The sequence below is a fragment of the Pogonomyrmex barbatus genome, unplaced genomic scaffold (assembly GCF_055798465.1).
Source record: "Pogonomyrmex barbatus isolate J1 unplaced genomic scaffold, ASM5579846v1 scaffold8, whole genome shotgun sequence".
Taxonomy (NCBI): Eukaryota; Metazoa; Arthropoda; class Insecta; order Hymenoptera; family Formicidae; genus Pogonomyrmex; species Pogonomyrmex barbatus.
In genome coordinates this window covers 5,967,252-5,989,643 of record NW_028297182.1, presented here as the reverse complement: position 1 = coordinate 5,989,643, position 22,392 = coordinate 5,967,252, and the positions used below count along the sequence as shown (strand labels likewise).

General features: G+C 30.0%; 6 protein-coding genes across 8 annotated transcripts in view; 5 read left to right on the top strand and 1 right to left on the bottom strand.

Annotated features, from left to right (window-relative positions):
• The window catches only part of brm (ATP-dependent helicase brm), a 30,332-nt gene extending 10,552 nt beyond the window's left edge, over positions 1-19,780 (bottom strand). The window contains exons 1-2 of the mRNA XM_011632246.3: positions 19,621-19,780; positions 18,382-18,709 (exon numbers count right to left, since the gene is read on the bottom strand). Of these exons, the coding sequence (XP_011630548.2) occupies positions 18,382-18,666 (285 nt within the window). The 5' untranslated portion in view covers positions 18,667-18,709; positions 19,621-19,780. The remainder of the gene's footprint in view (positions 1-18,381; positions 18,710-19,620) is intronic.
• On the top strand, positions 895-3,749 carry LOC105422751 (inositol monophosphatase 1-like). 2 transcript variants are annotated; one of them, XM_011632245.3, is made up of 5 exons: positions 895-1,078; positions 1,819-1,952; positions 2,062-2,324; positions 2,515-2,700; positions 2,883-3,749. In XM_011632245.3, the coding sequence occupies exons 1-5, from the start codon at positions 1,010-1,012 to the stop codon at positions 3,017-3,019; spliced, it is 789 nt and encodes a 262-aa protein (XP_011630547.2). In that variant the 5' UTR covers positions 895-1,009; the 3' UTR covers positions 3,020-3,749. The 2 variants fall into 2 exon arrangements, with proteins under 2 accessions (XP_011630547.2, XP_011630546.2); XM_011632244.3 differs by having other exon boundaries at positions 899-1,078; positions 2,443-2,700.
• Positions 4,064-7,282, top strand: LOC105422750 (uncharacterized). The gene is made up of 6 exons (XM_011632242.3): positions 4,064-4,227; positions 4,948-5,078; positions 5,207-5,469; positions 5,987-6,101; positions 6,178-6,329; positions 6,845-7,282. Exons 1-6 carry the CDS (start codon positions 4,075-4,077, stop codon positions 6,970-6,972), a joined length of 942 nt encoding a protein of 313 aa, XP_011630544.2. The 5' UTR covers positions 4,064-4,074; the 3' UTR covers positions 6,973-7,282.
• Positions 9,475-14,540, top strand: LOC105422749 (uncharacterized). 2 transcript variants are annotated; one of them, XM_011632241.2, is made up of 6 exons: positions 9,475-10,591; positions 12,574-12,707; positions 12,798-13,054; positions 13,555-13,660; positions 13,734-13,894; positions 14,195-14,540. In XM_011632241.2, exons 1-6 carry the CDS (start codon positions 10,589-10,591, stop codon positions 14,311-14,313), a joined length of 780 nt encoding a protein of 259 aa, XP_011630543.2. In that variant the 5' UTR covers positions 9,475-10,588; the 3' UTR covers positions 14,314-14,540. The 2 variants fall into 2 exon arrangements, with proteins under 2 accessions (XP_011630543.2, XP_011630542.2); XM_011632240.3 differs by having other exon boundaries at positions 9,480-10,578.
• On the top strand, positions 15,027-18,197 carry LOC105422748 (inositol monophosphatase 2). Its single transcript, XM_011632239.3, has 6 exons — positions 15,027-15,276; positions 15,774-15,907; positions 15,990-16,252; positions 16,617-16,719; positions 17,527-17,678; positions 17,827-18,197. The coding sequence occupies exons 1-6, from the start codon at positions 15,208-15,210 to the stop codon at positions 17,946-17,948; spliced, it is 843 nt and encodes a 280-aa protein (XP_011630541.3). The 5' UTR covers positions 15,027-15,207; the 3' UTR covers positions 17,949-18,197.
• A 1,391-nt stretch (positions 19,781-21,171) lies between the features above and the next one.
• On the top strand, positions 21,172-22,291 carry ND-ASHI (NADH:ubiquinone oxidoreductase subunit ASHI). The gene is made up of 4 exons (XM_011632247.3): positions 21,172-21,324; positions 21,571-21,788; positions 21,856-22,014; positions 22,115-22,291. The coding sequence occupies exons 1-4, from the start codon at positions 21,225-21,227 to the stop codon at positions 22,178-22,180; spliced, it is 543 nt and encodes a 180-aa protein (XP_011630549.2). The 5' UTR covers positions 21,172-21,224; the 3' UTR covers positions 22,181-22,291.
• Positions 22,292-22,392: the final 101 nt, after the last annotated feature.

Sequence of the window (22,392 nt, the reverse complement as noted above, 5' to 3'; positions counted from 1 at the left end):
CAATGTTTCGATAAAAAAATAAAGATCTTTTATAAGCTTCTAACTTTCTTTTCATAAAACACATTTTTATTATTATCATGACAAAAAAAAAGTTAAAAAAGTTCAGAGATCATAATAAATTAAAAAACGAGATAAGACTCTTTTCAAATAAAAAATAATGATAATAAAAATGTATTAAGTTTTAATCATTTAAAATGTAATACTACTGTGTTTACATCGTTCAATATATTTTCAATACAAATTTTGTTGTAATCATAAAATTTTCAACATATAAAAACGTGACATATTTCTTCTAAATATGACAATAATTAATCTTTTCAATAATTAATCTTTTCACTTTATTCTGCAAATTTTCTAATTATATAAAACTCGTTTCATCTTCGACAATTTTTAAATTATCGCCAACGCTGCAAAATTTAATCAATTCATTTAAATGTTGTTATACGTTTAAATGTTGTTATTCGTTTAAATGCACAACTAGATTGACCTTCTTCTGCATAATGTAGTAAAAAATATTATCTATCTATTCAAACAATATCTCCGACATGGTGAATTAACACTCGAATGCAATGTAGCATGAATTTAAAAAAAATATTGACACGTGCAACAAACGATTTTGAAATGTTATACAACATCGCTTTTTTAAAATTGTGAATAGAAAGAAAATCATCGTAAAAAAATTACTGGATTGCATTACATTCTGTTTAAGCATAAGTTAACGTCATAATGTCATCAGGATCAACTTTCCTGTGCTATTATTATACATACAGCAATGGAGATTTTAATTCCTTCGACGATGCTATATCGCAAAAGGAACAGAACACGAGATGATTAAATATTTATCTATTAAGTGAATGCAAGCTCATAGTGGGGATGACAATCATATCATAAGAACAACGCTTCTGCGACTATCTAGACAGTATTTTAACTGGAGCACACTGTAACAATGTCATTTGCAAACTAAGAGAAGTGAAATATTTCAAGCTCGGGTTTCACGAAAATCGTGAAAATGTCTATCCAAGAGGAGCTCAATTATTGCTACAACTTCGTCGTGAACCTTACTGTAGAGTCTGGAAAGGTAAATATAGCAGTATTATATACATTGCTCTATGATTTAATAATTGCATTGTCCTTAATAGTTGAACCGAATCTATTGTCGATTATTCCAATATTACATGGAAATTTGGAATCGTTTAAAAGTAAAACAAAGTTATTAATTTAAGTTATTAAAAGTAAAACAATGTTATTAATTACGTCAGTATTAATAACAAGTGTGAATTATATGAATTTCAAGAAAACTAGAAATCATCTTATTGTATATTCAAGTTAATTGTATGTCACACTTAAACCCCCCCCCCCCACACACACACACACACACACACACACACACACAATCGTTCATAATCAGGATTTATAAAAAATGTCTAATAAATCTTATAAAATTGATAAACATATATTTATTAAAAAATAAGCGAATAAGATTTCTCAATGCAGAATATAAAAATTCTTTTACGTTTATCATATAGGTATAAATAGTATTATGTAAGCATACTTCAAAAAGTTATTAATAAACGCAAAAAATGTTCAATAATGTAATTTTGTTTGATTAATTTATTATACGATAGAATTATCAGATTCATTATATTAAGCAATTTCTATATACATGCTGTATATCGTTAGGAAAATTATAATTGATGAATCGTTTATCTAAAGAAAGAAAGAAAGAGAAAAAAAAAACATTAATATTATTAATTTAAAAAATTATTTTTGTAAGAAACAACAGCTTAAGCTAACAGACATGTGCAACATTACTTCCAGGTGATTCATGACGCTTTTCAAGGATCTAAAAAAGTTGAAACAAAAGCTGGCGATTGGGATTTGGTGACGCAATATGACAGAAAAGTCGAAGCTATTTTAATTGACAATTTAGCCAAGAGATTTCCAACGCACAAGTGACTAAATTTTTAATATAAATAATTTCATAATAACTACAATCTACAATTATCTAGTTTAGTTACAATTAATTTATTTATTTAAAAAATTGTTGTGCATGTTTGTCAGATTTATTGCCGAAGAGACAGTGTCACGTTCTAATTTTTTGCCAGAACTTACGGATACACCTACATGGATTATAGATCCGATCGATGGAACAACGAACTTCGTACACTCTTTCCCGTATACTTGCGTATCAATCGCATTAGCTGTGAATAAAGAACTCGAGATTGGAATAGTTTACAATCCCGTTTTAAAACAGTTATTCACAGCCAGAAGAGGTCATGGGGCATTTCTCAATGAAAAACCGATTAAGAGCTCGAGCGTAGAGGGTGACTTCATATAATATAAATTTATTTTTATTTTTCATAATAGAAATTCTCAACTTTTATATAAAATATATCGATATATATAACAATTGGAAAAATAATACTATTTTATTTTAAACAGAACTTAAACATTCTTTATTATGCTTGGAGACTTCATATGCGACTATCGAAGATATTCGCGATATTATTCTAGGAAGATTGGAAGCCTTTGTCTCGATAGCGCATGGAATAAGGACCATGGGTTCAGCGGCATTAACCCTGTGTCACGTTGCCATGGGGACTGTCGAAGGATATCATTCTGACAATCTGATGCCATGGGACGTTGCTGCAGGTGTACTTATAATCAGAGAGGCTGGCGGTATAGTGATCGACACAAATGGTACAACATTATACATATTTCTCTATATAAATTATCACGCATCATACTTCTTGAGTTAAAAACACTTATCGTTTTTTAAATGTTCATGTCACATTAATTCTCTCATATCCAAGTATAAAGAAATATATTTATCAGTTTGAATTGTTACATTCCTTTGAAATTGTATTTCTTGTTTCGATTAGGTGGAGAATTCAACGTTATGTCACCGAAGTTGCTAGCAGTCGGTAATTGCAAATTAGCAAAAGAACTCGTGAAACTAATAAAACACGCGGATCTTAAAACACATCAGAAAATGCTGTTATTACAAACTGCAAAGTAATGTTCCTCTCTATTAAAGTATCGAAAATAAAATTTGGAATAACGTCTTGTAAAAAAAAAAAATGTTTTTACTAAACACATATAAAATATTTTAGTCAAAATAGCTCGGTACACGTTTTTAGTAAAATGCATTTAGTAAAATGCAATTTTTATCAAAATTATCTAAATATTAATTACATTTTAAAAAATAGTACGATAACTAAAGATCATTGACGATAATGAGATAAAGATGTGCATGTCTAGTATTTGTCTAGTATTTATTTAAAACGGAGCGTAATACATTCAATTACGAGTGAAAATTGCTGTAAAACGGTAAACGCAATGTATACGGTAAACAAATCAGAATACCGAACAAATAAAGGTCATGCATAGGATTAATAACGCTAATTGTAAGAGAGGCACGCGAGGCCAGCTCATAGGAGTATGTCTCGCTAGTTTGAGAGCAGCGGGCCTAACCAAGCCTACCGGCGAACAATATTGAAAGTATATTAAAAAAATAACGCACCTGTACAATTATCGAAAATAGTAAGTAGAACGTATTATTTTCCTTCTACTCTCTGAGATCCTATCAACATCGCATTGTTATTGCAATTATCTGACGAGTTAGAAATAAATATGTATTAAATATGTTGTAACCGAATGTGAATAGAAACGTTTAATGCAATAATATTGATTTAAATATAAGATTCCTCTTGTTAGAATAAATAAATCATAATTGCAGGAGAAATAAATGTTATTATTTTGCGTTAAAACTCGCGTTTAATATGACAATTGTAAGCTATATTTGTAATAAAAGTGAATATAGGAATGAATATAGTGTCAGTAAGAAAAGAAAAGAAAAACACCAAATATGACGGAGAGAAAGGGAAAGAGCACACTTCTTGCGCCGTTATGTAATTTAACAAACTTCAAACATGATCATAAATTTTTTTTTTTTAAATCCCGATAAGCAACAATTTACAATGAAATATGCGTGTGAGTCCATCCACGATATTAAGATTTGTTTATCCACGTTATTTGTGCTATCAAATATCACTAATTACAGAGATAAGGAAAATGAGATTACGATCCTCATCATTTATAACAGATTTCACGGTGAATCGATCAGTCGTATCGGCACAATTCTCAGCATCGGCCGTCATGTCGAGTGATCCGGATATCGCAAGGTACTTTGAGCTCGCGAAAGAACTCACACTTCAAGCTGGTCAGGTGAGTCACAACTGATACATAAACGGAAAATTATACAACTTCCTAGTTTGGAATTAAATGATGAATAAAGTCTGTCACTGTGTGTGCGCGCGCGCGCGCGCGCGCGCGTGTGTGTGTTTTACACATACATGCGTGCATGCATGCATATATATATAAACATTCAAATTAGTTGCTGGAATATAAAAAATTTTTGCAATATAGTATATATTATATTTAGCTAATTATTTCGATAATTAGCTACATTTTTATGTACTTTAGTAAAACTGTTCTTTTTGTATATAAAAAGAAAGAGTTTGGAATGATTGAAAATTTCAAATTAATCTTAAATTATTCCTGTACAATGCTGTACAAAAAGATATTATAATAATAATTGATGATATCTTTTTTACTTTTAAGATCTTTGAAAAGAAATAAATATTTGATGCTTTACATGAATTTTCCAGATTAAAATAGTCAAAATGTCAATGTACAAACTCAAATCTTGTCATCTTTAAATTTTTAAGAAATTATAGTAGCCTATGTTGATCATAATTTTTTTATTCTTCTATTACGCCATATAATGCTAAAATACGCTTTGAAGTCATATATCCACACATCTATATTTTTAAGTCCTCCTATTTCATTTTTTAAGCACAAAAAAAATTTGAATTATAGAAAGTCAATTTTCTTATTTATAATGTATTATATTTATCATACATTTTATATTATTTATCTACGCAGATGATCAAATGTCATTGCGAGGAAGAAAAGGTTGTATATGTAAAAAATAAAAATGATTTTGTAACCGATTTTGATAACAAAATTGAGAAACTATTTCTTGATAATTTGTCCAAGGAATTTCCTAATCACAAGTGAGTTATCATTTCTTTCACGTAAGAATAGACGAGAAATCAAGTTACGCAATCAAGTTTAATTAATTTTATGTTTAAAGTAATATTACGTTTTATTATTAAAAATGTTAAAACATCTCGCATTTTAGGATTATTGCAGAAGAAACGGCAGCTAAAATGCTGGAAATGCCAGAATTGACAGACGCACCGACGTGGTTTATCGATCCGATTGACGGAACAACCAACTTCATACACTCGTTTCCTCAGTTTTGCATATCCGTAGGTTTGATGGTCTGTAAAGAGCTTGTCCTAGGCATTATCTATAATCCTATGCACTCGGAGTTCTACAGCGCGATAAAGGGCAAAGGTGCTTTTCTCAATGGAAAACCGATTTGCTGCTCTAAAGTTACCGGTAATGCAAATTTAATAATAAAAACAATATTGTCAATGTATATCTTCGAGGTTAATGCCAATTTTTGCAACAAAACATAAAAGATCCAAGGATATTGTGTAATATTTACCACTTTGTAATCGTCGCTATAATTTGTACAATCTCTGCAATTCACTACATTTAATTTCCGTCGCACATATTTTTCTCAGAGCTAGTAAATGTTACATTCAACAATTTATTTTTAATATCAAGATCCTGGAATTATGTATATATTAAGATTGTTCCATCTCACGATAAATCATCGCTTACTCTCACTCTTTCGAGCTCTCTCTCTTTCTTCCTCGCAACTTTAGCCAGTAAATAAATTTATCCGAAAGTGAGACATCTGACCCTTACATCATTCATTATGATTTATGTTCATACGATTGATTTATTCCGAGAAGAACCGTAATAATACCGTGGCATATGGAAAAAGAAATCATACATCTAAATACATCATAAAAAAATGGTACTTTTATCGCACGAATTTTTTTTGCAGAATTGAAGGAAGCACTGATAGGGCTCGAGACGTCAATTGCACTCGTAATTTCAGTAGGAGCGAACAAAGACATATATACAGGCAGGATAAATGCCTTGGTCGAAATTACGCAGGGGTAAGTAAAAAAACATAATTATATATCCAGCAATTATTTTGGAAAGATCTTTTTTACGCATTCTTTCTTAATTCAGGGTGAGAAATATCGGATCAGCTGCGATGGCCATGGCTTACGTGGCACGGGGTGCGTTAGACTCTTTTCATTTAGATGACCTCAAACCATGGGATGTGGCAGCAGGAACGTTGATTATACGTGAAGCGGGTGGGATTGTTATAGATACGAAAGGTACATAACGTAAACGACAAATTAATGAACGAGTATATCATCAAATTTTACGAAAATCCTTTTATGATTATAAATCATAAATTTGACATCCGAAAGTTTTTAAAAAAACTTTGTAATAGTATTTATTATCCAGAAAATAAGTAATATTCATAAAATTAATTTCAAATTTAATTATCAGAAAAAAAGAATTGCGTTTTTTTGAAAAACTTAAAATTAATTAAAATATTTAAAATAATTTAAAATTAATGTGAACAATATTTAATTTGCAAATGTCATTTTGCAAATATTGTCATTTTATAATTATTGCTTATATAATTTTATATCGTAATCATTATACACGCTAATTTTTTATTAACAATAAAGTAAAAGATACAAGATGTTTATTTAATAAATAGGACATATAAATATAACAAATTATAATATAATTAGAGACTAAAAATAATAATTATTAGAAGATAAAGCATAAAAATTAATGTTATCTGATTATAAGTAAAACATTATAATCATTTTCATAGGTGGTGAATATAATGTTATGAAACCAAAAACTATAGCAGCATCAAACGAAACTCTAGCACGAGAGCTATCTAAATTTATCATTGATATTGATTTAAAAACGCAAAGAAAAAGACTTAAGAGAACCTGAGATAAGGCATAAAATGACTCATTAATTAATTCAAAAGCTGAGTATAAAGCAGAAGGAGACGCAGCACAAGAGGAAACATATAGCTATCACGTAATATAAGGAAATTATTTATAAAAACCAGTCTAAAGGAGTTTCCGTTGAAAAGTCTCATTGACGCATTTACAAGTGTCATGTAAAACCCGATTGCGTTAATCAGTGTGCCATTACAATGCTGTGAAAGGAAAGTAATATAATCTTTTCCAGTTTTCTTAATGTTTGATTTTTCTATTGTCATTGTTATAAATAAAATAAAATTTTTATGAAATGCAAACTCTATTGACAAATATTATTACACTATAAGCTTTTAAAATTCATTATACTAAAAGATCACAGATATCGGTGATGTAATAATATGTATCTTAAAATAATGAAATTTATTCAATATAAACATGTTTTACATTAAGGTAGCATGATATTATATTAAATAATTGTTCGTAAATAAATTGAAATTCAAGATAACACATAGGTTTACAATATTTTGCTAATATGATAACATATATAATATTTATACTGATATGATATGAAGCGTGATTAGATAAAAAATTGTTTCATTTCATTTTGTTGCGTGACAAGTTACAAGTTAATGTATAAATAGAATTGTTTATTCAAAAACTAGAATAGAGCGCGCATAAATCGTAAGCAATCTTACATGATCACGCATTATACAAAACCATTAACTTTTTTAGTAAAAAAAACATATGATGCATACATTTATATGAGCACGAGTGATTTGCAATAAATATCGATTTAAATAATTACACAAAATCCAACCAAATTTATATTTAATATTTAAATTATTCTTCTTGTAAAAATTTTTTTTTAAATAACTATTATAGGTTAATAACATTGGTAACATTTCTGAATAGTTATAACTAATTAATAACATCTTTCAATTATTTTTATTTAAATCTGAAATATATTTTAATATAATTAATTCATTTAATTAGTATATTGTTCTATTATAAAAATTTCATAAAATACATTGGAAGATAAGATAATGAGAAAATAAGGAAATTATTATTTCCAAATAATTTTGGTCAATAATATAGTTCTTTTCCAATTATAATAATATATTCCTATTATAATAATATGGTTCTTTTTCCAAATATTGTCGTTCATGTGTCATAAAAAGTGCTTTATCAATTTCTCATGACGACATATTTAATATAAATATTTACGATATTTTTCATATTTAATATATTTACAGAGTTAATTTTGTAGATTCAATTATTTTAATTCCATTTTCAATTGCATCTTATATGTTTTCTGAATTATTGTGATATACATATATAGATAAACAAAAAAATACTATTATAAGATTACTAAAAGAATTATTTAAAAAAACAATAATTGAAATAATAGGTTTAATTAAAGCTCAATTCTAATTCTTAAGAAAAAATAAACACGTTTCCATATTTTTCTTAAAATAAAAGATAATTGTAAAAGTATGTTGAAACAGTTAGAAATGTAAATATAATCAGAATGGATTGCATCGATCATATAGATAATAATGTACTATAGGTAATACAAAAATGTAAATCGCAAACAAAAAATTTAAGGAAATATAATTTAAATATATTTAAGGAAATATAGAAACAATAAATGTAAAAACTGATAAAATTCAAAAATCAGAAAAATACAGAAAAATAATAATCAAGATTACGGAGATAATTTCCTAATATCAAGGTAAAAAAATATTTATGCGTCAATCAACAACATCATTAAGGAAACATGTAAAAAAAAAAAGTATAATAATCACGTAATAAAAAGTAGCATAATTATCAGTAGATCACATTCTCGAGAGATTCTTCTGTCATAAGCAATATATTCTCCAGAATTACTAGCAATATTCACTTTATCTTTTGGTAATAATTTCAGAATAATAATAGTGAAGCATTAATGAGACAAATATTATAAATAATTCATACTAAAACTACATAACTAAAACAAATATTTGTGTTTGCGTACGCTCTACGTACGCGCGCGCACACAAATAGAGATACACAAATAGAAATACAGAGAGAGAGAGAGAGAGAGAGAGAGAGAGAGATTTTTTCTTGATAAAATTTTATTTAAGTTAGTTAGTTTTTAAAGTTAGTTTAGTTTTCAAATTATTGAAGAAAACAAAACAGCTAATCCCGTATCGAGTATAAAAGGTAGGCAGAAATGGCGCAATTCACCGTCATATATTAACGCTTACATAGCACTTATGCAGAACGCTCGCGTTTGACGATAAATTGTGTTGCCATCTCTGTCTTTTATACCCGGTTCGTAATACGCACATTATTTATTTTTATGACTCGAGAACTAAGTCTTACTAAATATTATTAAAAAAAAAAAAATCAACTTAGAATTCGGTTAGAAATATGTCTTGTAAAGAACAAGAGGTTATTTGAATCACCCTGTACATATATATCTTAAAAAAAAGATATAAATTTGAGCATTTTTATATTGTTTTTTTTTTTTGTAAATAATTGCAAATAATTTTACAAATCAAACGTAATTTAAAAATATAAAATAGAGATAAATTAATATTTCATATTAGTATTTTTGTCTGAGCATTATATAACTTAAATATGCAGAACTTGCGACACTTGTAGTTTTCGCGGTAGCAATTAAATGAGCCCAAAATTTGCATATCTTAACTGTGACTTTATATTGCTATTAATGATTGCACTATATCACGTACAAGTGTGAGTATTTTATCTACTTAAAGTATCTCCTAGATTACTGAAAATGATTGTATTAAAAATTTGTAATTTTTTTAATCATTCAAAGAGGAACTTTAAGTGTCATGTGGGAAATAAACTAGCGAGATAACATTGATTTATTTCGTCCTCTCTGTAAAACAATTGCATTGTCGGAAATTATATTCCGACATTTTATATTGTCGTGGTGAGTGGCAGGTGCTTGGAATTAAGTACATCTCAAACGGGACGTAAAAATATAATCAAGGTCTATTTTACAATGGAATTATCGTTATCTCATAAAGTAGACAAGACAATATAATTCCGACGAGACAATATAATTCCGACGAGACAATGTAATTCCGACGAGGCAATTAGGCATTATCTTACAATATTGATTGTCTCGTTTTATTGACTCGTCACTACAGACGATATGTCAATGTCAATGTCAAAATGTTAATGTCAAAAAATATAGAGCATCTCCTTTAATATACAGTTAGAGATATATCATATGCAAGCAAATGGGTAAACTAGTCAAATTTATTTTTACTATTTATAGCGTTCTCTTAAACGTGTTCTCTTAAAGCGGCAATTGAACAACTTTATTGTTGGAGGACTTCGAGCAAAATCTTTCGAGATAAAAGCTCGATGCGCGACAGAATACGTCGATTATTACGTTCTCAGGACGTACCTACGGCAGATACAACCGATCCGATCGTGATAAAGCACGAAGAACGGGAACAGGCAACACAGTATACGTTCGTGCCTTTTCCTGGCGAGATCGAGACAGACGTTGACAGAGGTTGCAAAGGAAATGGCACGGTACGCCGAGGACGTATACTACGAAACTGCCATTAAATTGATACACGAGGCTGGCCAGGTAAACATATATGGCAAGTACAATCTCTCATCTCACATCCGAATGAAACATGGGGTTCCGTAATCATCATCGAGTAACAACGTTATTAAATAAATTAAAAATGCGTATTAAGTGATAATACAACTATAACTAATCATAGTAGCATAACTATCAGAGTCAGAGATGGTGGCGATATCGGGGAAAACATTGCTTTCCTGTTTCGGTAGTTATATATTTGAAGATGTGTCATGATATTAGCATAGTGTTAAATGTAAAATATTCCTTTAGATAATTTCTCTAGAATGGATTTAAAGCTAAATATTTTAACATGTACATAAAGAAGCGTATGTCTGAAACTTTTGTGGAATTTACGATATTTGTAATCTTAATTACTTTTCGTTATCGTCATCGTTAATAAAATTTCATTGAAATTACTTATTAATAACTTCTTGTAAATCAAAAGATATAGATAAAATAATAATTACAGATTATTAAAGGAAAACCACCGATATGCCATTTCTGTTTTTGAATATTTCTCAAACGAAAGCGTTTGGAAACTTTGAAAATATAAAAGCAAATTAAAAACTATCTTCTGTTAAAAAGCACAGCAATTTTTGTTTCGAATGTAATAATTAACTATTTTGTAAAATAAACAAAAATAAACGTCAGAAAAACTGATTGACCCTCAAAACTGATTGTAGAATAATATCAACATTCAAATATAGATCACAGATGCAATGATCCTGTAGTGAACAAAATAATGCACACGTTTAATCGCAAAAATATAGCACGTATCCAGTTAGTTATGTGCGTTATTACTTTTACTATGAAATTGCGTAAATTACGTCTGAATACTAACATCATGGTTACACAATAAATAAAATGATACAACATAAAAATGCGACGCAAAAGAATATGTTATAACATTTTCGTGTCATATATACATATATCAAAAATATATATATATATCACATATGTACATATATTTAAATATATGTAGAAATATGTATAAAAAAAAACTTGACTTTTATAATCTGTTTTACTAATATGTATGCTGATGTATGCTGCATCTAAATTTCATATTTAAAATTGTGCTGTAAAAAATAAGAAACAAATATAAATAAAATAATTTTAGAAAACTATGAATATGTAAAATGATTTAATATTATTAATATATCCACTATTATTGAAATTACACAATTTGCAAACAAAAAAATCGTAAAAATGTTATTTTCACACTTAACGAGTTTGTTTTTAGCTAATTTTATATAACAAACTTTATAATTCTACATAACAAATTATTATATGAATTATGGGTTTTTACTTCTTTAATTATCCAAGTAAAGATGTTTTTATCGGTAATAATAAAGTGCAATGTTTAATGTCCAAAAAGGAAGTCACTCTAGAAGATCTATGTTAATATTGGCAACTTTCCTTTAAATAATAATTACTATATAAGAATAATCTTGATATTGGGATTTTCACTATAATTTGATTTTCATTCATTGTGCGATAGGCAGAATTCTAGTGAAATTTACTCTAGTAAAATTTATTCTCTCGAAATCGATCTACATTCATAGGACTTTGTCCAAATTGATAAACATTAAACCAAATTCAACCAAATGTTATTTATTACTTCGAAAACTAAATTATAGGAAATAAAAAAAAAAACATAACAGCATTGATAAGTGCTGATTTATTAGTGATATATTCAAGAATTCTATTAAATGTGACGTAACGATAAACGATTTTATGCTATGGCGTGAATAGTCTTATATTCTGAGGAAAAATAGAATTTATCGTATAATTTATAAAATACCACAATTCGAACGATCGTCTTTAGCATAAATTGTATATGTAGACATTATATAATTACATATTTAAAATATTTATAAAATGCGTTTACATCTCGTAAATAATCATACATTTTGTCCCTATTATTTTTTTCATTTTAATTTATGTAGAAATTTCAGTTTCCTTAAGCAAATTTCCTTAAACATGACATGATTATTTAAGATTCTCCGAGATTCCATCAATGATCTCAAACATATCGATCAAAAATTGGGCGACTGGGATCTCGTCACCCAGTATGACCGAAAGATAGAAGATCTTATCATCGGCGAGCTCAAACAGGCATTCCCAAATCACAGGTAATAGACACTCGTCAGATGTGTCATTCGTTAAATAAGGCACGAGTATGGCACGAATTAAAATTGCAATTGCGATCACACGCATGTTAGATTTATCGGGGAGGAATCAACCGGCAAAGATTTACCGGAATTAACTGACGCCCCTACATGGATCATAGATCCCATCGATGGCACCCTCAACTTCATTCATGGGTTCCCGCACACATGCGTGGTTATCGGTTTGGCCGTGAAAAAAGAGATGGTCCTTGGAATTGTGTACAATCCAGTTCTCGAACAGTTATTTACGGCTAGAAAGGGACGAGGCGCTTTCTTGAACGGAAAACCACTTCAGGTGTCTAAAGTTCCAGGTAATGAAGAATCTCTGCGATATTTGATAAGATACGCGAAGATTGATGTCAAGAATGTACGAAAATGTCAAGAATAGAGAATGACATAAGCTATCTTCTCGCATACAGCGATAAAGGATTTCTCTAACTGATTTCACATGTGAAGATCTCGGAACAAAAAGATTCATTTAAAGATTTTTATATGTAATATTACGAAAGTGGGACAACCGATGTCCTCCTGCGACTAGAGAATGTAAAAAAGATATGTATCTGCAGATATGTTGTATCTCGAGCTATTTTCCTCTTCACTTTCAAACTATAGAATGGCAGATATTATAGATCGGCATTTGCTAATGATCGCGTTGCAACACTCCGAGTGTGTAGTAGGTAATCATCCATAGAAACATAAACACTTCGAAAATGCGTCACAAGGATAAAATTAGAAAGCATCATTGTGCATGAATGTTAATTGCCCTAATTCAACGCGATTATATTAACGTAATCACGTCGGGATTTTGCAGACCTGTCGAAAGCTTTAGTCTGCATCGAATCCGGCTTCGTCAAGGTAGACGAACTACGGGAAAAGACGCTGGAGAGGATTCGAACTCTCGGTAAAGCGGCTCAGGGGTAAGTCTCGACTTGTACAACGAGGCCGCCTTAACTTGTTCCGGTTTCTCGCACTATTTATTTCACCTTGAAGCATTCGCACTCTCGGAGTGGTGGCATTAACGCTATGTTACGTCGGGCTTGGGATCGTGGAGGCTTATTATATCGAAGGTCCCGGCGTTTCGACGTGGGACATTGCCGCGGCATCGTTGATTATTTCGGAAGCGGGAGGCGTCATTCTAGATCTAATAACAGGTAATTATAGTACCATATGTGCCTATCAATTAAATTTTGTCACAACAATGACACAAGTGGCATCAATCGCATTTTGAGGGAAAGACCTCACGTAATAATAACCATAAAATTTGATTATATCGAAAAATAACTATATATACTTTATTAATTTTCTTTTATTATAATTTCATTTCTTATACTTTATTATTTTTATTTGTACAATTTTGTGCCGTTCGAATCGCAAACTTAATTATCACCACTTCGCCTTTTGTTACGCTCCAATGATTATAACACGTTCTTTTTCGCTTTTTCTTATTTCAGGCGAACCGATCGATATCATGAAGCCACGTGCAGTAGCCGCATGTAATATTAGGATCGCTCGTGATATCGTTAAACTTATTCATGAAGTTGATGAACGTGTAGACATAAGAACAAAATAACGCCAATGATTTTAAAATATATAAATTAAAACCAAAAACTTCTGTTATGATTGAATTATCTGCAATATTTGCATATATTTTAAGTTATTCTCTCATAAATTGAGAGAAAGTTATAGATTTTATTTTGTTGAAAGATATTATCAATTAAACAATAAAGTAGGAATATAAATTCATTAATTAATTCATGTATACGTGGTAAATAATAAATCTATCTCAACTGAATAAAATGATTTATTTCCTTAACCGTGTTTGCAAATAGTTTACACATCTATCTTTCTCGGAGCCTGGATAACACCTGGTTAAAAAAGATAGATGATTAAGATAAATGATTACATAGTAACAACACACGGGATGTTTATAATTAGCCTCGCAATTAGGAAGAAATGAAATAATTTTACGATCTGTTTTTTCCCAACTGTACGTAATGACCACACTGAAGGTAAGAATTTAAAATACTCCCCGCAAGGAAATACCATACGTCCCAGGATGCGTCATCTAATTATAGATTCAATCGAGAAATGTAAGGAAGAACAAAAATATCCCCGTTTTCTCGAAGAATTACGTAGAAATGGATAAATTGTAATAAATAAAGGATGTAGACCAGATTTGTCCGTGCGTAATCAACTTACGACTGACGTACCTTCCAACCTGCGCTCTGACGTCATATCGCAAACGGAATAAAACTTTCGTGATCATCAGTCAGATAAGTTTCGGTCGTTTCTGCCTTCGACATTCACTCGTGCATCTGAACTGGCACGTTGACAGTCAAGAGTCTCGCAGTGTGTCAGTCAGTCAGCGTTCTGGTATCGGGTCGACGAGTGTTTGTCAAAATCGTATAAATTTACACACGCGATCGTTCTCTGGTCATCGTATCAGAAAGACAGATTGGGAAAAATGTGTGAACTAAATGATTTAGACGAGTGCTACAGAGTCGCCGAAGAATTAGTCTTACACGCAGGAAAGGTGGGTTATCTGAAATATAATGATAAGTGAATGTTTCAAAAGCTTATACTGCGAGATAGCATACTTAGAGATATACCGAGTCACGAGTGCGAAATATTAAGACCGATTTGAATATCTTTAATATTTTTTTTTTATTTTTTTTTTTTTACTAGTCATAAAAAACATTTTTTCTATTCGAATAAGATAATTAATTTATCAGATAATAATTTCCAAGTTATAAGCGAATGAAAAAAATTCTTTTAATATGAAATAACTAAAATTATATTCTTCAATTAACTTAAATAGATTTTGTAGAGTCTTAATTTAAAGCTTAATTACAAAAATATGATAATGATATAAAAAATTGAAAAATAATAATAAATGATGACATTTTAACTAAAGAAAAATCAATTTCAAATTAATCAAAGTTTTCATTAAAAAAACATTCGATGAATAATATAGAAATTTATATATATAAAATAAGATACAAGATTAAAGAAGAATTTCATTCTTTGTAGATAATAGAAGATGGTATCGGTAGCAAAAAAGATGTCAAAAGTAAAGAAGTTGATTGGGATCTTGTCACGGAATATGACCGCAAGATAGAGGACAAATTGATAAAACAATTGTCAATACAGTTTCCATCACACAAGTAAGTTATTATGATTAACGGGCAGTCAACTGCCAATAACAAGCCAGTAACAAGGTGGTTGTAACGAGACTCAATCTTTTAGATTTATTGGAGAAGAAACGGCAGCAAAAGAAGGCTGCTTACCACAACTGACCAATGATCCTACATGGATAATAGATCCGATAGACGGTACCACCAACTTTGTACATCGTTTCCCACATACGTGCATCTCTTTAGCGTTGTTAGTGAACAAGAAAATAGAAATTGGGATAATATACAATCCTCTGATGAGACAATTCTTTTCGGCCAGAAGACATTGTGGTGCCTTCCTCAATGGGAAGCCTATAAAAACTTCAGGTGTAAAAGGTAAGTCAATCTAATAAATTTAAAGTATTCTCGTAACGAGAACGTGCATAACGTGCGTAACATTGTTCAACGTACAATAACACAGAAATGTACGTTTTCCATGTATTATATTATATTATGTCGACCTTGCTGAAAATGAGTGTAAGAAATACATCGTTTTACGGTCCAGTGGAAGGTTATCTAATAACCATTAAAACCACAGACTAACTATATACAGTTAATGTTGTGTCCTTCGCAAAGCAATCACTTTTGAATATCAAATAATTTTAAATTTGTTTATTTTGTCTAACTAAAAAATTACTCTACGTGTAAGATATTTTAAACATAAAAAATATGCAAAAAAAAATTTGTCTAATTTTTTCAGATATGTCTCAATCATTGGTGGCCATAGAACCATGGCTCGCAAGAGATCCTCAGTATTTGAATGTATATAGCAGAATGCACGCTTTAATACAAAAAACTCACGGGTAATATATCTTTTAAAGAATATAAATATATCTTAATGTACATATATCCAATATGTTTATTTATTACGTATATGTGTAATATGTGTAATATGTGTAAATATACATGTATTTGTGTATATTTACACATATATATACACATATGTAATAAATAAACATATTGGATATATGAATCACATAAAGAAAATATAGCTCTTTTTCGAAAAAATATGTAATTGTATATTGCATACTTTTTTAGAACAATGATTCTTTTCACATCAATTAATTTCTCTTATTATTCTGTGTATAAAAATATTAAAATGCGATTATTAAAAAAATAAATAGTTTATGAAATATTTTATATTTCATGTTCAACAATTATTCATTATGTTATAATAGTTAATTACTAATGCGAAAATCGAAAATTAAATTGATTGTGAATTTGATCACATCGCAAATTCAAAAATGAAAAAGTAGTAATTGTCTGAGAAACTTCAAAATTACCAAATTTCAAACTTATTACTTCAAACTCGTATAAAACACAATTTGTAAAATAATTTTATTATATCATACATTGTCACATTTATTAGAAAGAATGTTATAAGCATCATGTTACTGTAAAAAAATTACGTATGCTTCGTTTTCTAATATAAATAAATTTTATAAATAATCTAGTTCATGGATCCATCAGGATTCAGTTCAGTCTATTTAATTTGATACTAAATTAGGTATATCTTCTTTACAAGATAAAAATAAGTGATCACTTATACTTATATATATATTTCAATTGACTTAAGATCTATTAATAATAACAAATTGTTTTCATTTCAGAATAAGAACACTAGGAACAGCAGCGCTCACGTTGTGCTATGTAGCAATGGGAGCTGTAGAAGCATATCATATCGAAGGTATAGAAGCTTGGGATGTTGCAGCCGGAAAATTAATAATAGAAGAAGCTGGTGGAATTGTAATAGATACCGCTGGTAAATATTATCACTTTTTTGTCACTTACATACATCAAACAAGATTCTATAATATTATTACATTCTATAATTTTACTATTTCTAATTATTCCTCGAAATTTGCAAAATTTTGTTTTATCTTTAATTATCAAAAATATATAATTTACAGGGGGAGAACTGGATATAATGACTCCAAGAGTTATAGCGGCATGCAATGAGCAAATTGCACAGCAACTTGTGAATCTCATAAAAAAAGCCGACACCAAGATATTCAATCAAAACTTAGATTAATTATAATAGAATATGCTATGAATATTATATATTATATTATATAACTATGCATATTGTATGCAGATTTAAAAACACAGTTAAAAACACAGTTATTATAATAAGCTGGAGTAAAGTTCATATTGGATTATATTTTAGTAGTATATTTTAGCAGACTGATCTTGTATTTCTTATATGCACTGATATTGTTAGAAATTACATATTTCAATAGTCATATTAGAATTAATAAATATATATTCATATTGATAATAAGTAAGCATAATATTTATTTATCTCTAACTTTCAATCCAACTTTTAACTCAATTGATTGATATTAAAATTTCTGTTTCCTCTTCTCATAACTCAATACTCATATGCAAATAATTATCCAAATAATAAATAATAATTGTTGGAGAAAAAATTTTGAGTTATCAAGTAGTCAATCAATTTAACATACCTGTGGACCCATATTAGGTGGCATTTGCTGTGGATGAGGTGGATAGCTCTGTTGTTGGGGAGGAGGTTGTTGTGGTGGTCCTCCTTGTGACATGGGTGGTCCTCCCTGTGGTATTGGTGGACCACTCTGATAACCTTGCGTCGGACTATGAGGATGATGCTGCTGCGGTGGTCCCATTGGACTGCCTTGCGCATTAGATGGAGATGGCGCCTGCTGTGGAGGGCCCATAGGGCTAGGAGCTTGCGGAGGTGGCATAGGTGAAGATTGTGGCGAAGGGCTTGCCATATTATTACCCTTGGAAAATTCCAATTTATCCAAGGATCACTTCCTAAAGGGAATATAATAAATATAAATGTGACAGAATTTCTTCTGAATTTATCTACTATTTACAAAAATATAAGAAAGCTAAGTTCATTCAACTATTACATTCTTAACAGGTATAAGAAATATATTTTACAATAAGATTATTTTGACTGATATATTTAGGCAAGATAAGATTCGGACATAATGAATGGAAGAAAGAATTAAGAGTATGTAAAGACTCAAAAATAGAAAATTATTTTTGAGCAATAAAAGAACACCTTGTCCATTTTTCACCTAACGTAAATTAACTTTAATCTCAGATTAATTTCCTCTTTAACTTTTTCTTGGAATTAAATAAAGATAATATGTTCAACCATGTATATATGTTCAAGACTAAAGTTAATCCACAATGATAGAAATTCACCAAGACTAAAGTTAATCTACAATAGATAGAAATGGATATTAGTATAAATAATTAATAGACATTTCTTTGATTGTGTATTCAAACTTGGGTTTTTACATGTCAAAATTTAAACTCCTAAAATTTTAACTTCTTGTTCCTTATTTCTTGTTTCTTTTCATTGTATCTAAATCTATGATCTCATATTCAAGAGATATCGACTATTTTGATAAAATTTTTATATCCTAACAAGAGAAGATTAACGACAGAACATGTTCTGTGTATCTCTCCCTCTCTCCCTCTCTTTCTCATCCAATGCCATACACACAGTGCCACATCGCAATCAAGAACACCGCGCCCGGTGCCGTCCAGATGGTTCGACTGATAAACGAACAATGGAACGAGAATCTTGCGACCGGAGAATCGGAAAGCTCGGATGAAATCGAAGCAGCGGACTGACACGGCGCGGTGTTTCCTTAAGGCGCGCACATCCCGTTGCACGCAACGGTCGCCGCCTATCTCGAGGCTCTACGTACCGTTCCGGTCTTTGTGTTACCGCGGCAGACACCCCGGATTCATCTCCACTTTCTATCACTGCACGCGCACACGCACTTCTTATCAGAAATACAAAAACACGCGAAAACTACGTCGCGCCGATCAACTCTTAGAAACACACGCTACCGGCCATCTTTCTACGAGCTCCCGATTCGACTCTTAAATATGGCGGTTGCGTCGCTTCCGCAGTGAGGAATATCGAATTGCAAATCGTGCGGGCCGAATCTTCGGAACGGAAGCGAATCTTCGAGGAAAATCCTCGGAGGAAATATATACGTATCATGACACACGCGATATTTGAAGTGAAATATGTTTTCCAGAGTAAAATAACGAGGTTAAAAAAAAACATGTTAAGAAAGACTAACCTAATCCGAGGATATGATCGCCTTTGATTCATCTGAATTGATTATATCGCCGATAAATCAATTTTAATATAATCAATTTTAATATAAATATTACGGTCTTTGGCATATTTATAATATTTGTTAAAAATTGTTCCTTTAATCGATTCCTACAAAATAAATTTGTGATCTCTTATCGACAGCGTACAAATAAAGTGCAAAAAGTGCTGTTCGGTTAATGAAAGAGTTCAGAAATACACACGAATGCATTCAGATTACTTTATTCTTGTTTAACGTTCGATGAACAACAAAGATAAAATGAAGTTTTTTTGTTCCTGCCATTGACCTGTACTAATTATTTTCTGTCTCGCTTTTGTCAAATTTTAAATATATATTTATTTCATTTTCAATGTACGCTAATTCGGCTACAAAAAACAGATTAATGATACATCCGATGTTTCTGAATCCATCCCACTTGTGCATGCGTGTGACATAAAGAAAAAAAAATGAATAATTAAGAAGTGCTGGTTGATTGTGTATCTTGAAACGAAGCGAAAATTACAAAAGTGAGGAAATTCACTAGAATATCTACAACTTCATATGTCTAAATCTAGTAAATTTCTTCACTTTTGTAATTTTTATCTTGTTTCAAGATACACAATGTTAAAAGGAACAGGCATAGAGATCAAAGATAAAAAAAGAAGTAAATATCCAATAATGCTATCTTTTTCGATTTTTTTCCTGTAATGTTGTTGTAATAAATTTGTATATTTTTACGCAGAATATATTCTGAGAAGAAAAAACATCGTTCATATAGCTATATTTTATATTTATTTATGTGTTGAGTCTGACGCACAATGGAGGAAATATTATAAAAGCAGAGGAACAAATATTAAATTTTAGAAATAAAAATTCGAAATAAACACATTTAATTTTTATTTCAAATTTTCATTTTCAAAATTTAATATTTATTTTTATTTTCTCCATTGTATGCATAGTCATATGCATGTTTAATCTTCATTCCTAATTTTTATTTCCAAAATTGGTCCAAAATTTAATATTTAATATTTTATTCTTATAATTCCCTTTCACCATTATGTGCAGAGCCTAAAACTCAGAGATAATGCACGTATCATCTACATCTACACTTTTCGCACTCTATCTGTTCATCATTGTATCAGCATTTCTATCTGTTTCTAGTTTCTGTCATAGAAATTAAAAACTTACTAGTGTGGAGCAGTAAGATGGCTCTTTCTGGAAAGATTGGCGGACTGTCAACGCAATTGTTGAAAAACAAAACATGTTTGTTGTATGCTGCAACAAGATACGCTTCCGACAAAGAGAGTAAGTAATTGCATGTCCTTGCTTTTCGTTATGTTCTGCAGAGACAAAACTGATATGCGCCAAGTATTGTAACCAGGTTAGGACCTGCTATTATTATATAATAATTAAGTAAATATTATTCAATGGACATCAAATTTGACATAGAGTCTGGTGCATATAAAAGTATATATGAATGGTTTATTTTTCTTCTATTGATTATATAACTTGAATGAAACTGACCAAAACTTTTGTACCATTTGCTACCAGGATTACCATGGAACTATCTTTGGAGAGCGGGACCGCACTCAGAAAAGAATTATGATAAAATCGCTGAAAAATATCATTTGCATCCAGATGATTATAAACCTTATTCCAAAGAAGAAGGTTATGGCGATTATCCAAAGTTACCTATGGTAGGACCTATCGCTAAAGATCCATATTATCCATATGACATACCACTATACAGAAAGAATTATCATGAACCGGTGAGTTTGCTTGTGTATAAGGTATTTTTGAAAATTATATTCTCATATATTATATTTTTATTTTCAGTTACACATAGACTTTGAACTTATGGGCGAGGATCGTTATGATTATGGTCGCAAGCACAGAATCAATCCAGCTGTAGCAATTTCAATATTTTTTGCGACCATAATCGGTCTTGGAATAATCCGTCGCTTATTAGAACCTTATCCAACATTCATACCAAGAGTATGAATTTATCAATACTTTAAATAATATTTTTAATAATATTTTTAAAAGTTACAAATGGATAAGCAATATCTTACTACTTTATTGATATATGTTTCAGATGGAAAAGCAATATCCACAGAAAGGTGTAGTACACTATACGTTTGAGCCAGTGGACTCAAAATAGAGCAAGTAACATCAATGTAGATACAACATTTATTTAAAAGAATACGATAATGTTATGTAATATGATAATGTATGAATATGTATGAGTTGTAATGTATGAATATTATTACAATCAACAGTCTTTTTATTATGATATTTTTACCAGTTTAAACTCATTATCAGTTTCTTTTCTCTATTTGTATTATAGTTTTTTCAATCTATATTTTATGAAGA

Coding starts and splice junctions, on each gene's coding strand:
- LOC105422751 (XM_011632244.3), top strand. CDS start 1,010: ATGTCTATCCAAGAGGAGCTCAATTATTGCTACAACTTCGTCGTGAAC. Junction 1,079..1,818: donor TTACTGTAGAGTCTGGAAAG/GTAAATATAGCA, acceptor CATTACTTCCAG/GTGATTCATGACGCTTTTCA. Junction 2,325..2,442: donor TAAGAGCTCGAGCGTAGAGG/GTGACTTCATAT, acceptor TATTTTAAACAG/AACTTAAACATTCTTTATTA.
- LOC105422750 (XM_011632242.3), top strand. CDS start 4,075: ATGAGATTACGATCCTCATCATTTATAACAGATTTCACGGTGAATCGA. Junction 5,079..5,206: donor AAGGAATTTCCTAATCACAA/GTGAGTTATCAT, acceptor CTCGCATTTTAG/GATTATTGCAGAAGAAACGG. Junction 6,330..6,844: donor GATTGTTATAGATACGAAAG/GTACATAACGTA, acceptor TCATTTTCATAG/GTGGTGAATATAATGTTATG.
- LOC105422749 (XM_011632240.3), top strand. CDS start 10,513: ATGGCACGGTACGCCGAGGACGTATACTACGAAACTGCCATTAAATTG. Junction 10,579..12,573: donor TGATACACGAGGCTGGCCAG/GTAAACATATAT, acceptor TGATTATTTAAG/ATTCTCCGAGATTCCATCAA. Junction 13,055..13,554: donor TCAGGTGTCTAAAGTTCCAG/GTAATGAAGAAT, acceptor GGGATTTTGCAG/ACCTGTCGAAAGCTTTAGTC.
- LOC105422748 (XM_011632239.3), top strand. CDS start 15,208: ATGTGTGAACTAAATGATTTAGACGAGTGCTACAGAGTCGCCGAAGAA. Junction 16,253..16,616: donor AAAAACTTCAGGTGTAAAAG/GTAAGTCAATCT, acceptor TAATTTTTTCAG/ATATGTCTCAATCATTGGTG. Junction 16,720..17,526: donor TTAATACAAAAAACTCACGG/GTAATATATCTT, acceptor TTTTCATTTCAG/AATAAGAACACTAGGAACAG.
- ND-ASHI (XM_011632247.3), top strand. CDS start 21,225: ATGGCTCTTTCTGGAAAGATTGGCGGACTGTCAACGCAATTGTTGAAA. Junction 21,325..21,570: donor ATACGCTTCCGACAAAGAGA/GTAAGTAATTGC, acceptor ATTTGCTACCAG/GATTACCATGGAACTATCTT. Junction 22,015..22,114: donor ATCCAACATTCATACCAAGA/GTATGAATTTAT, acceptor TATATGTTTCAG/ATGGAAAAGCAATATCCACA.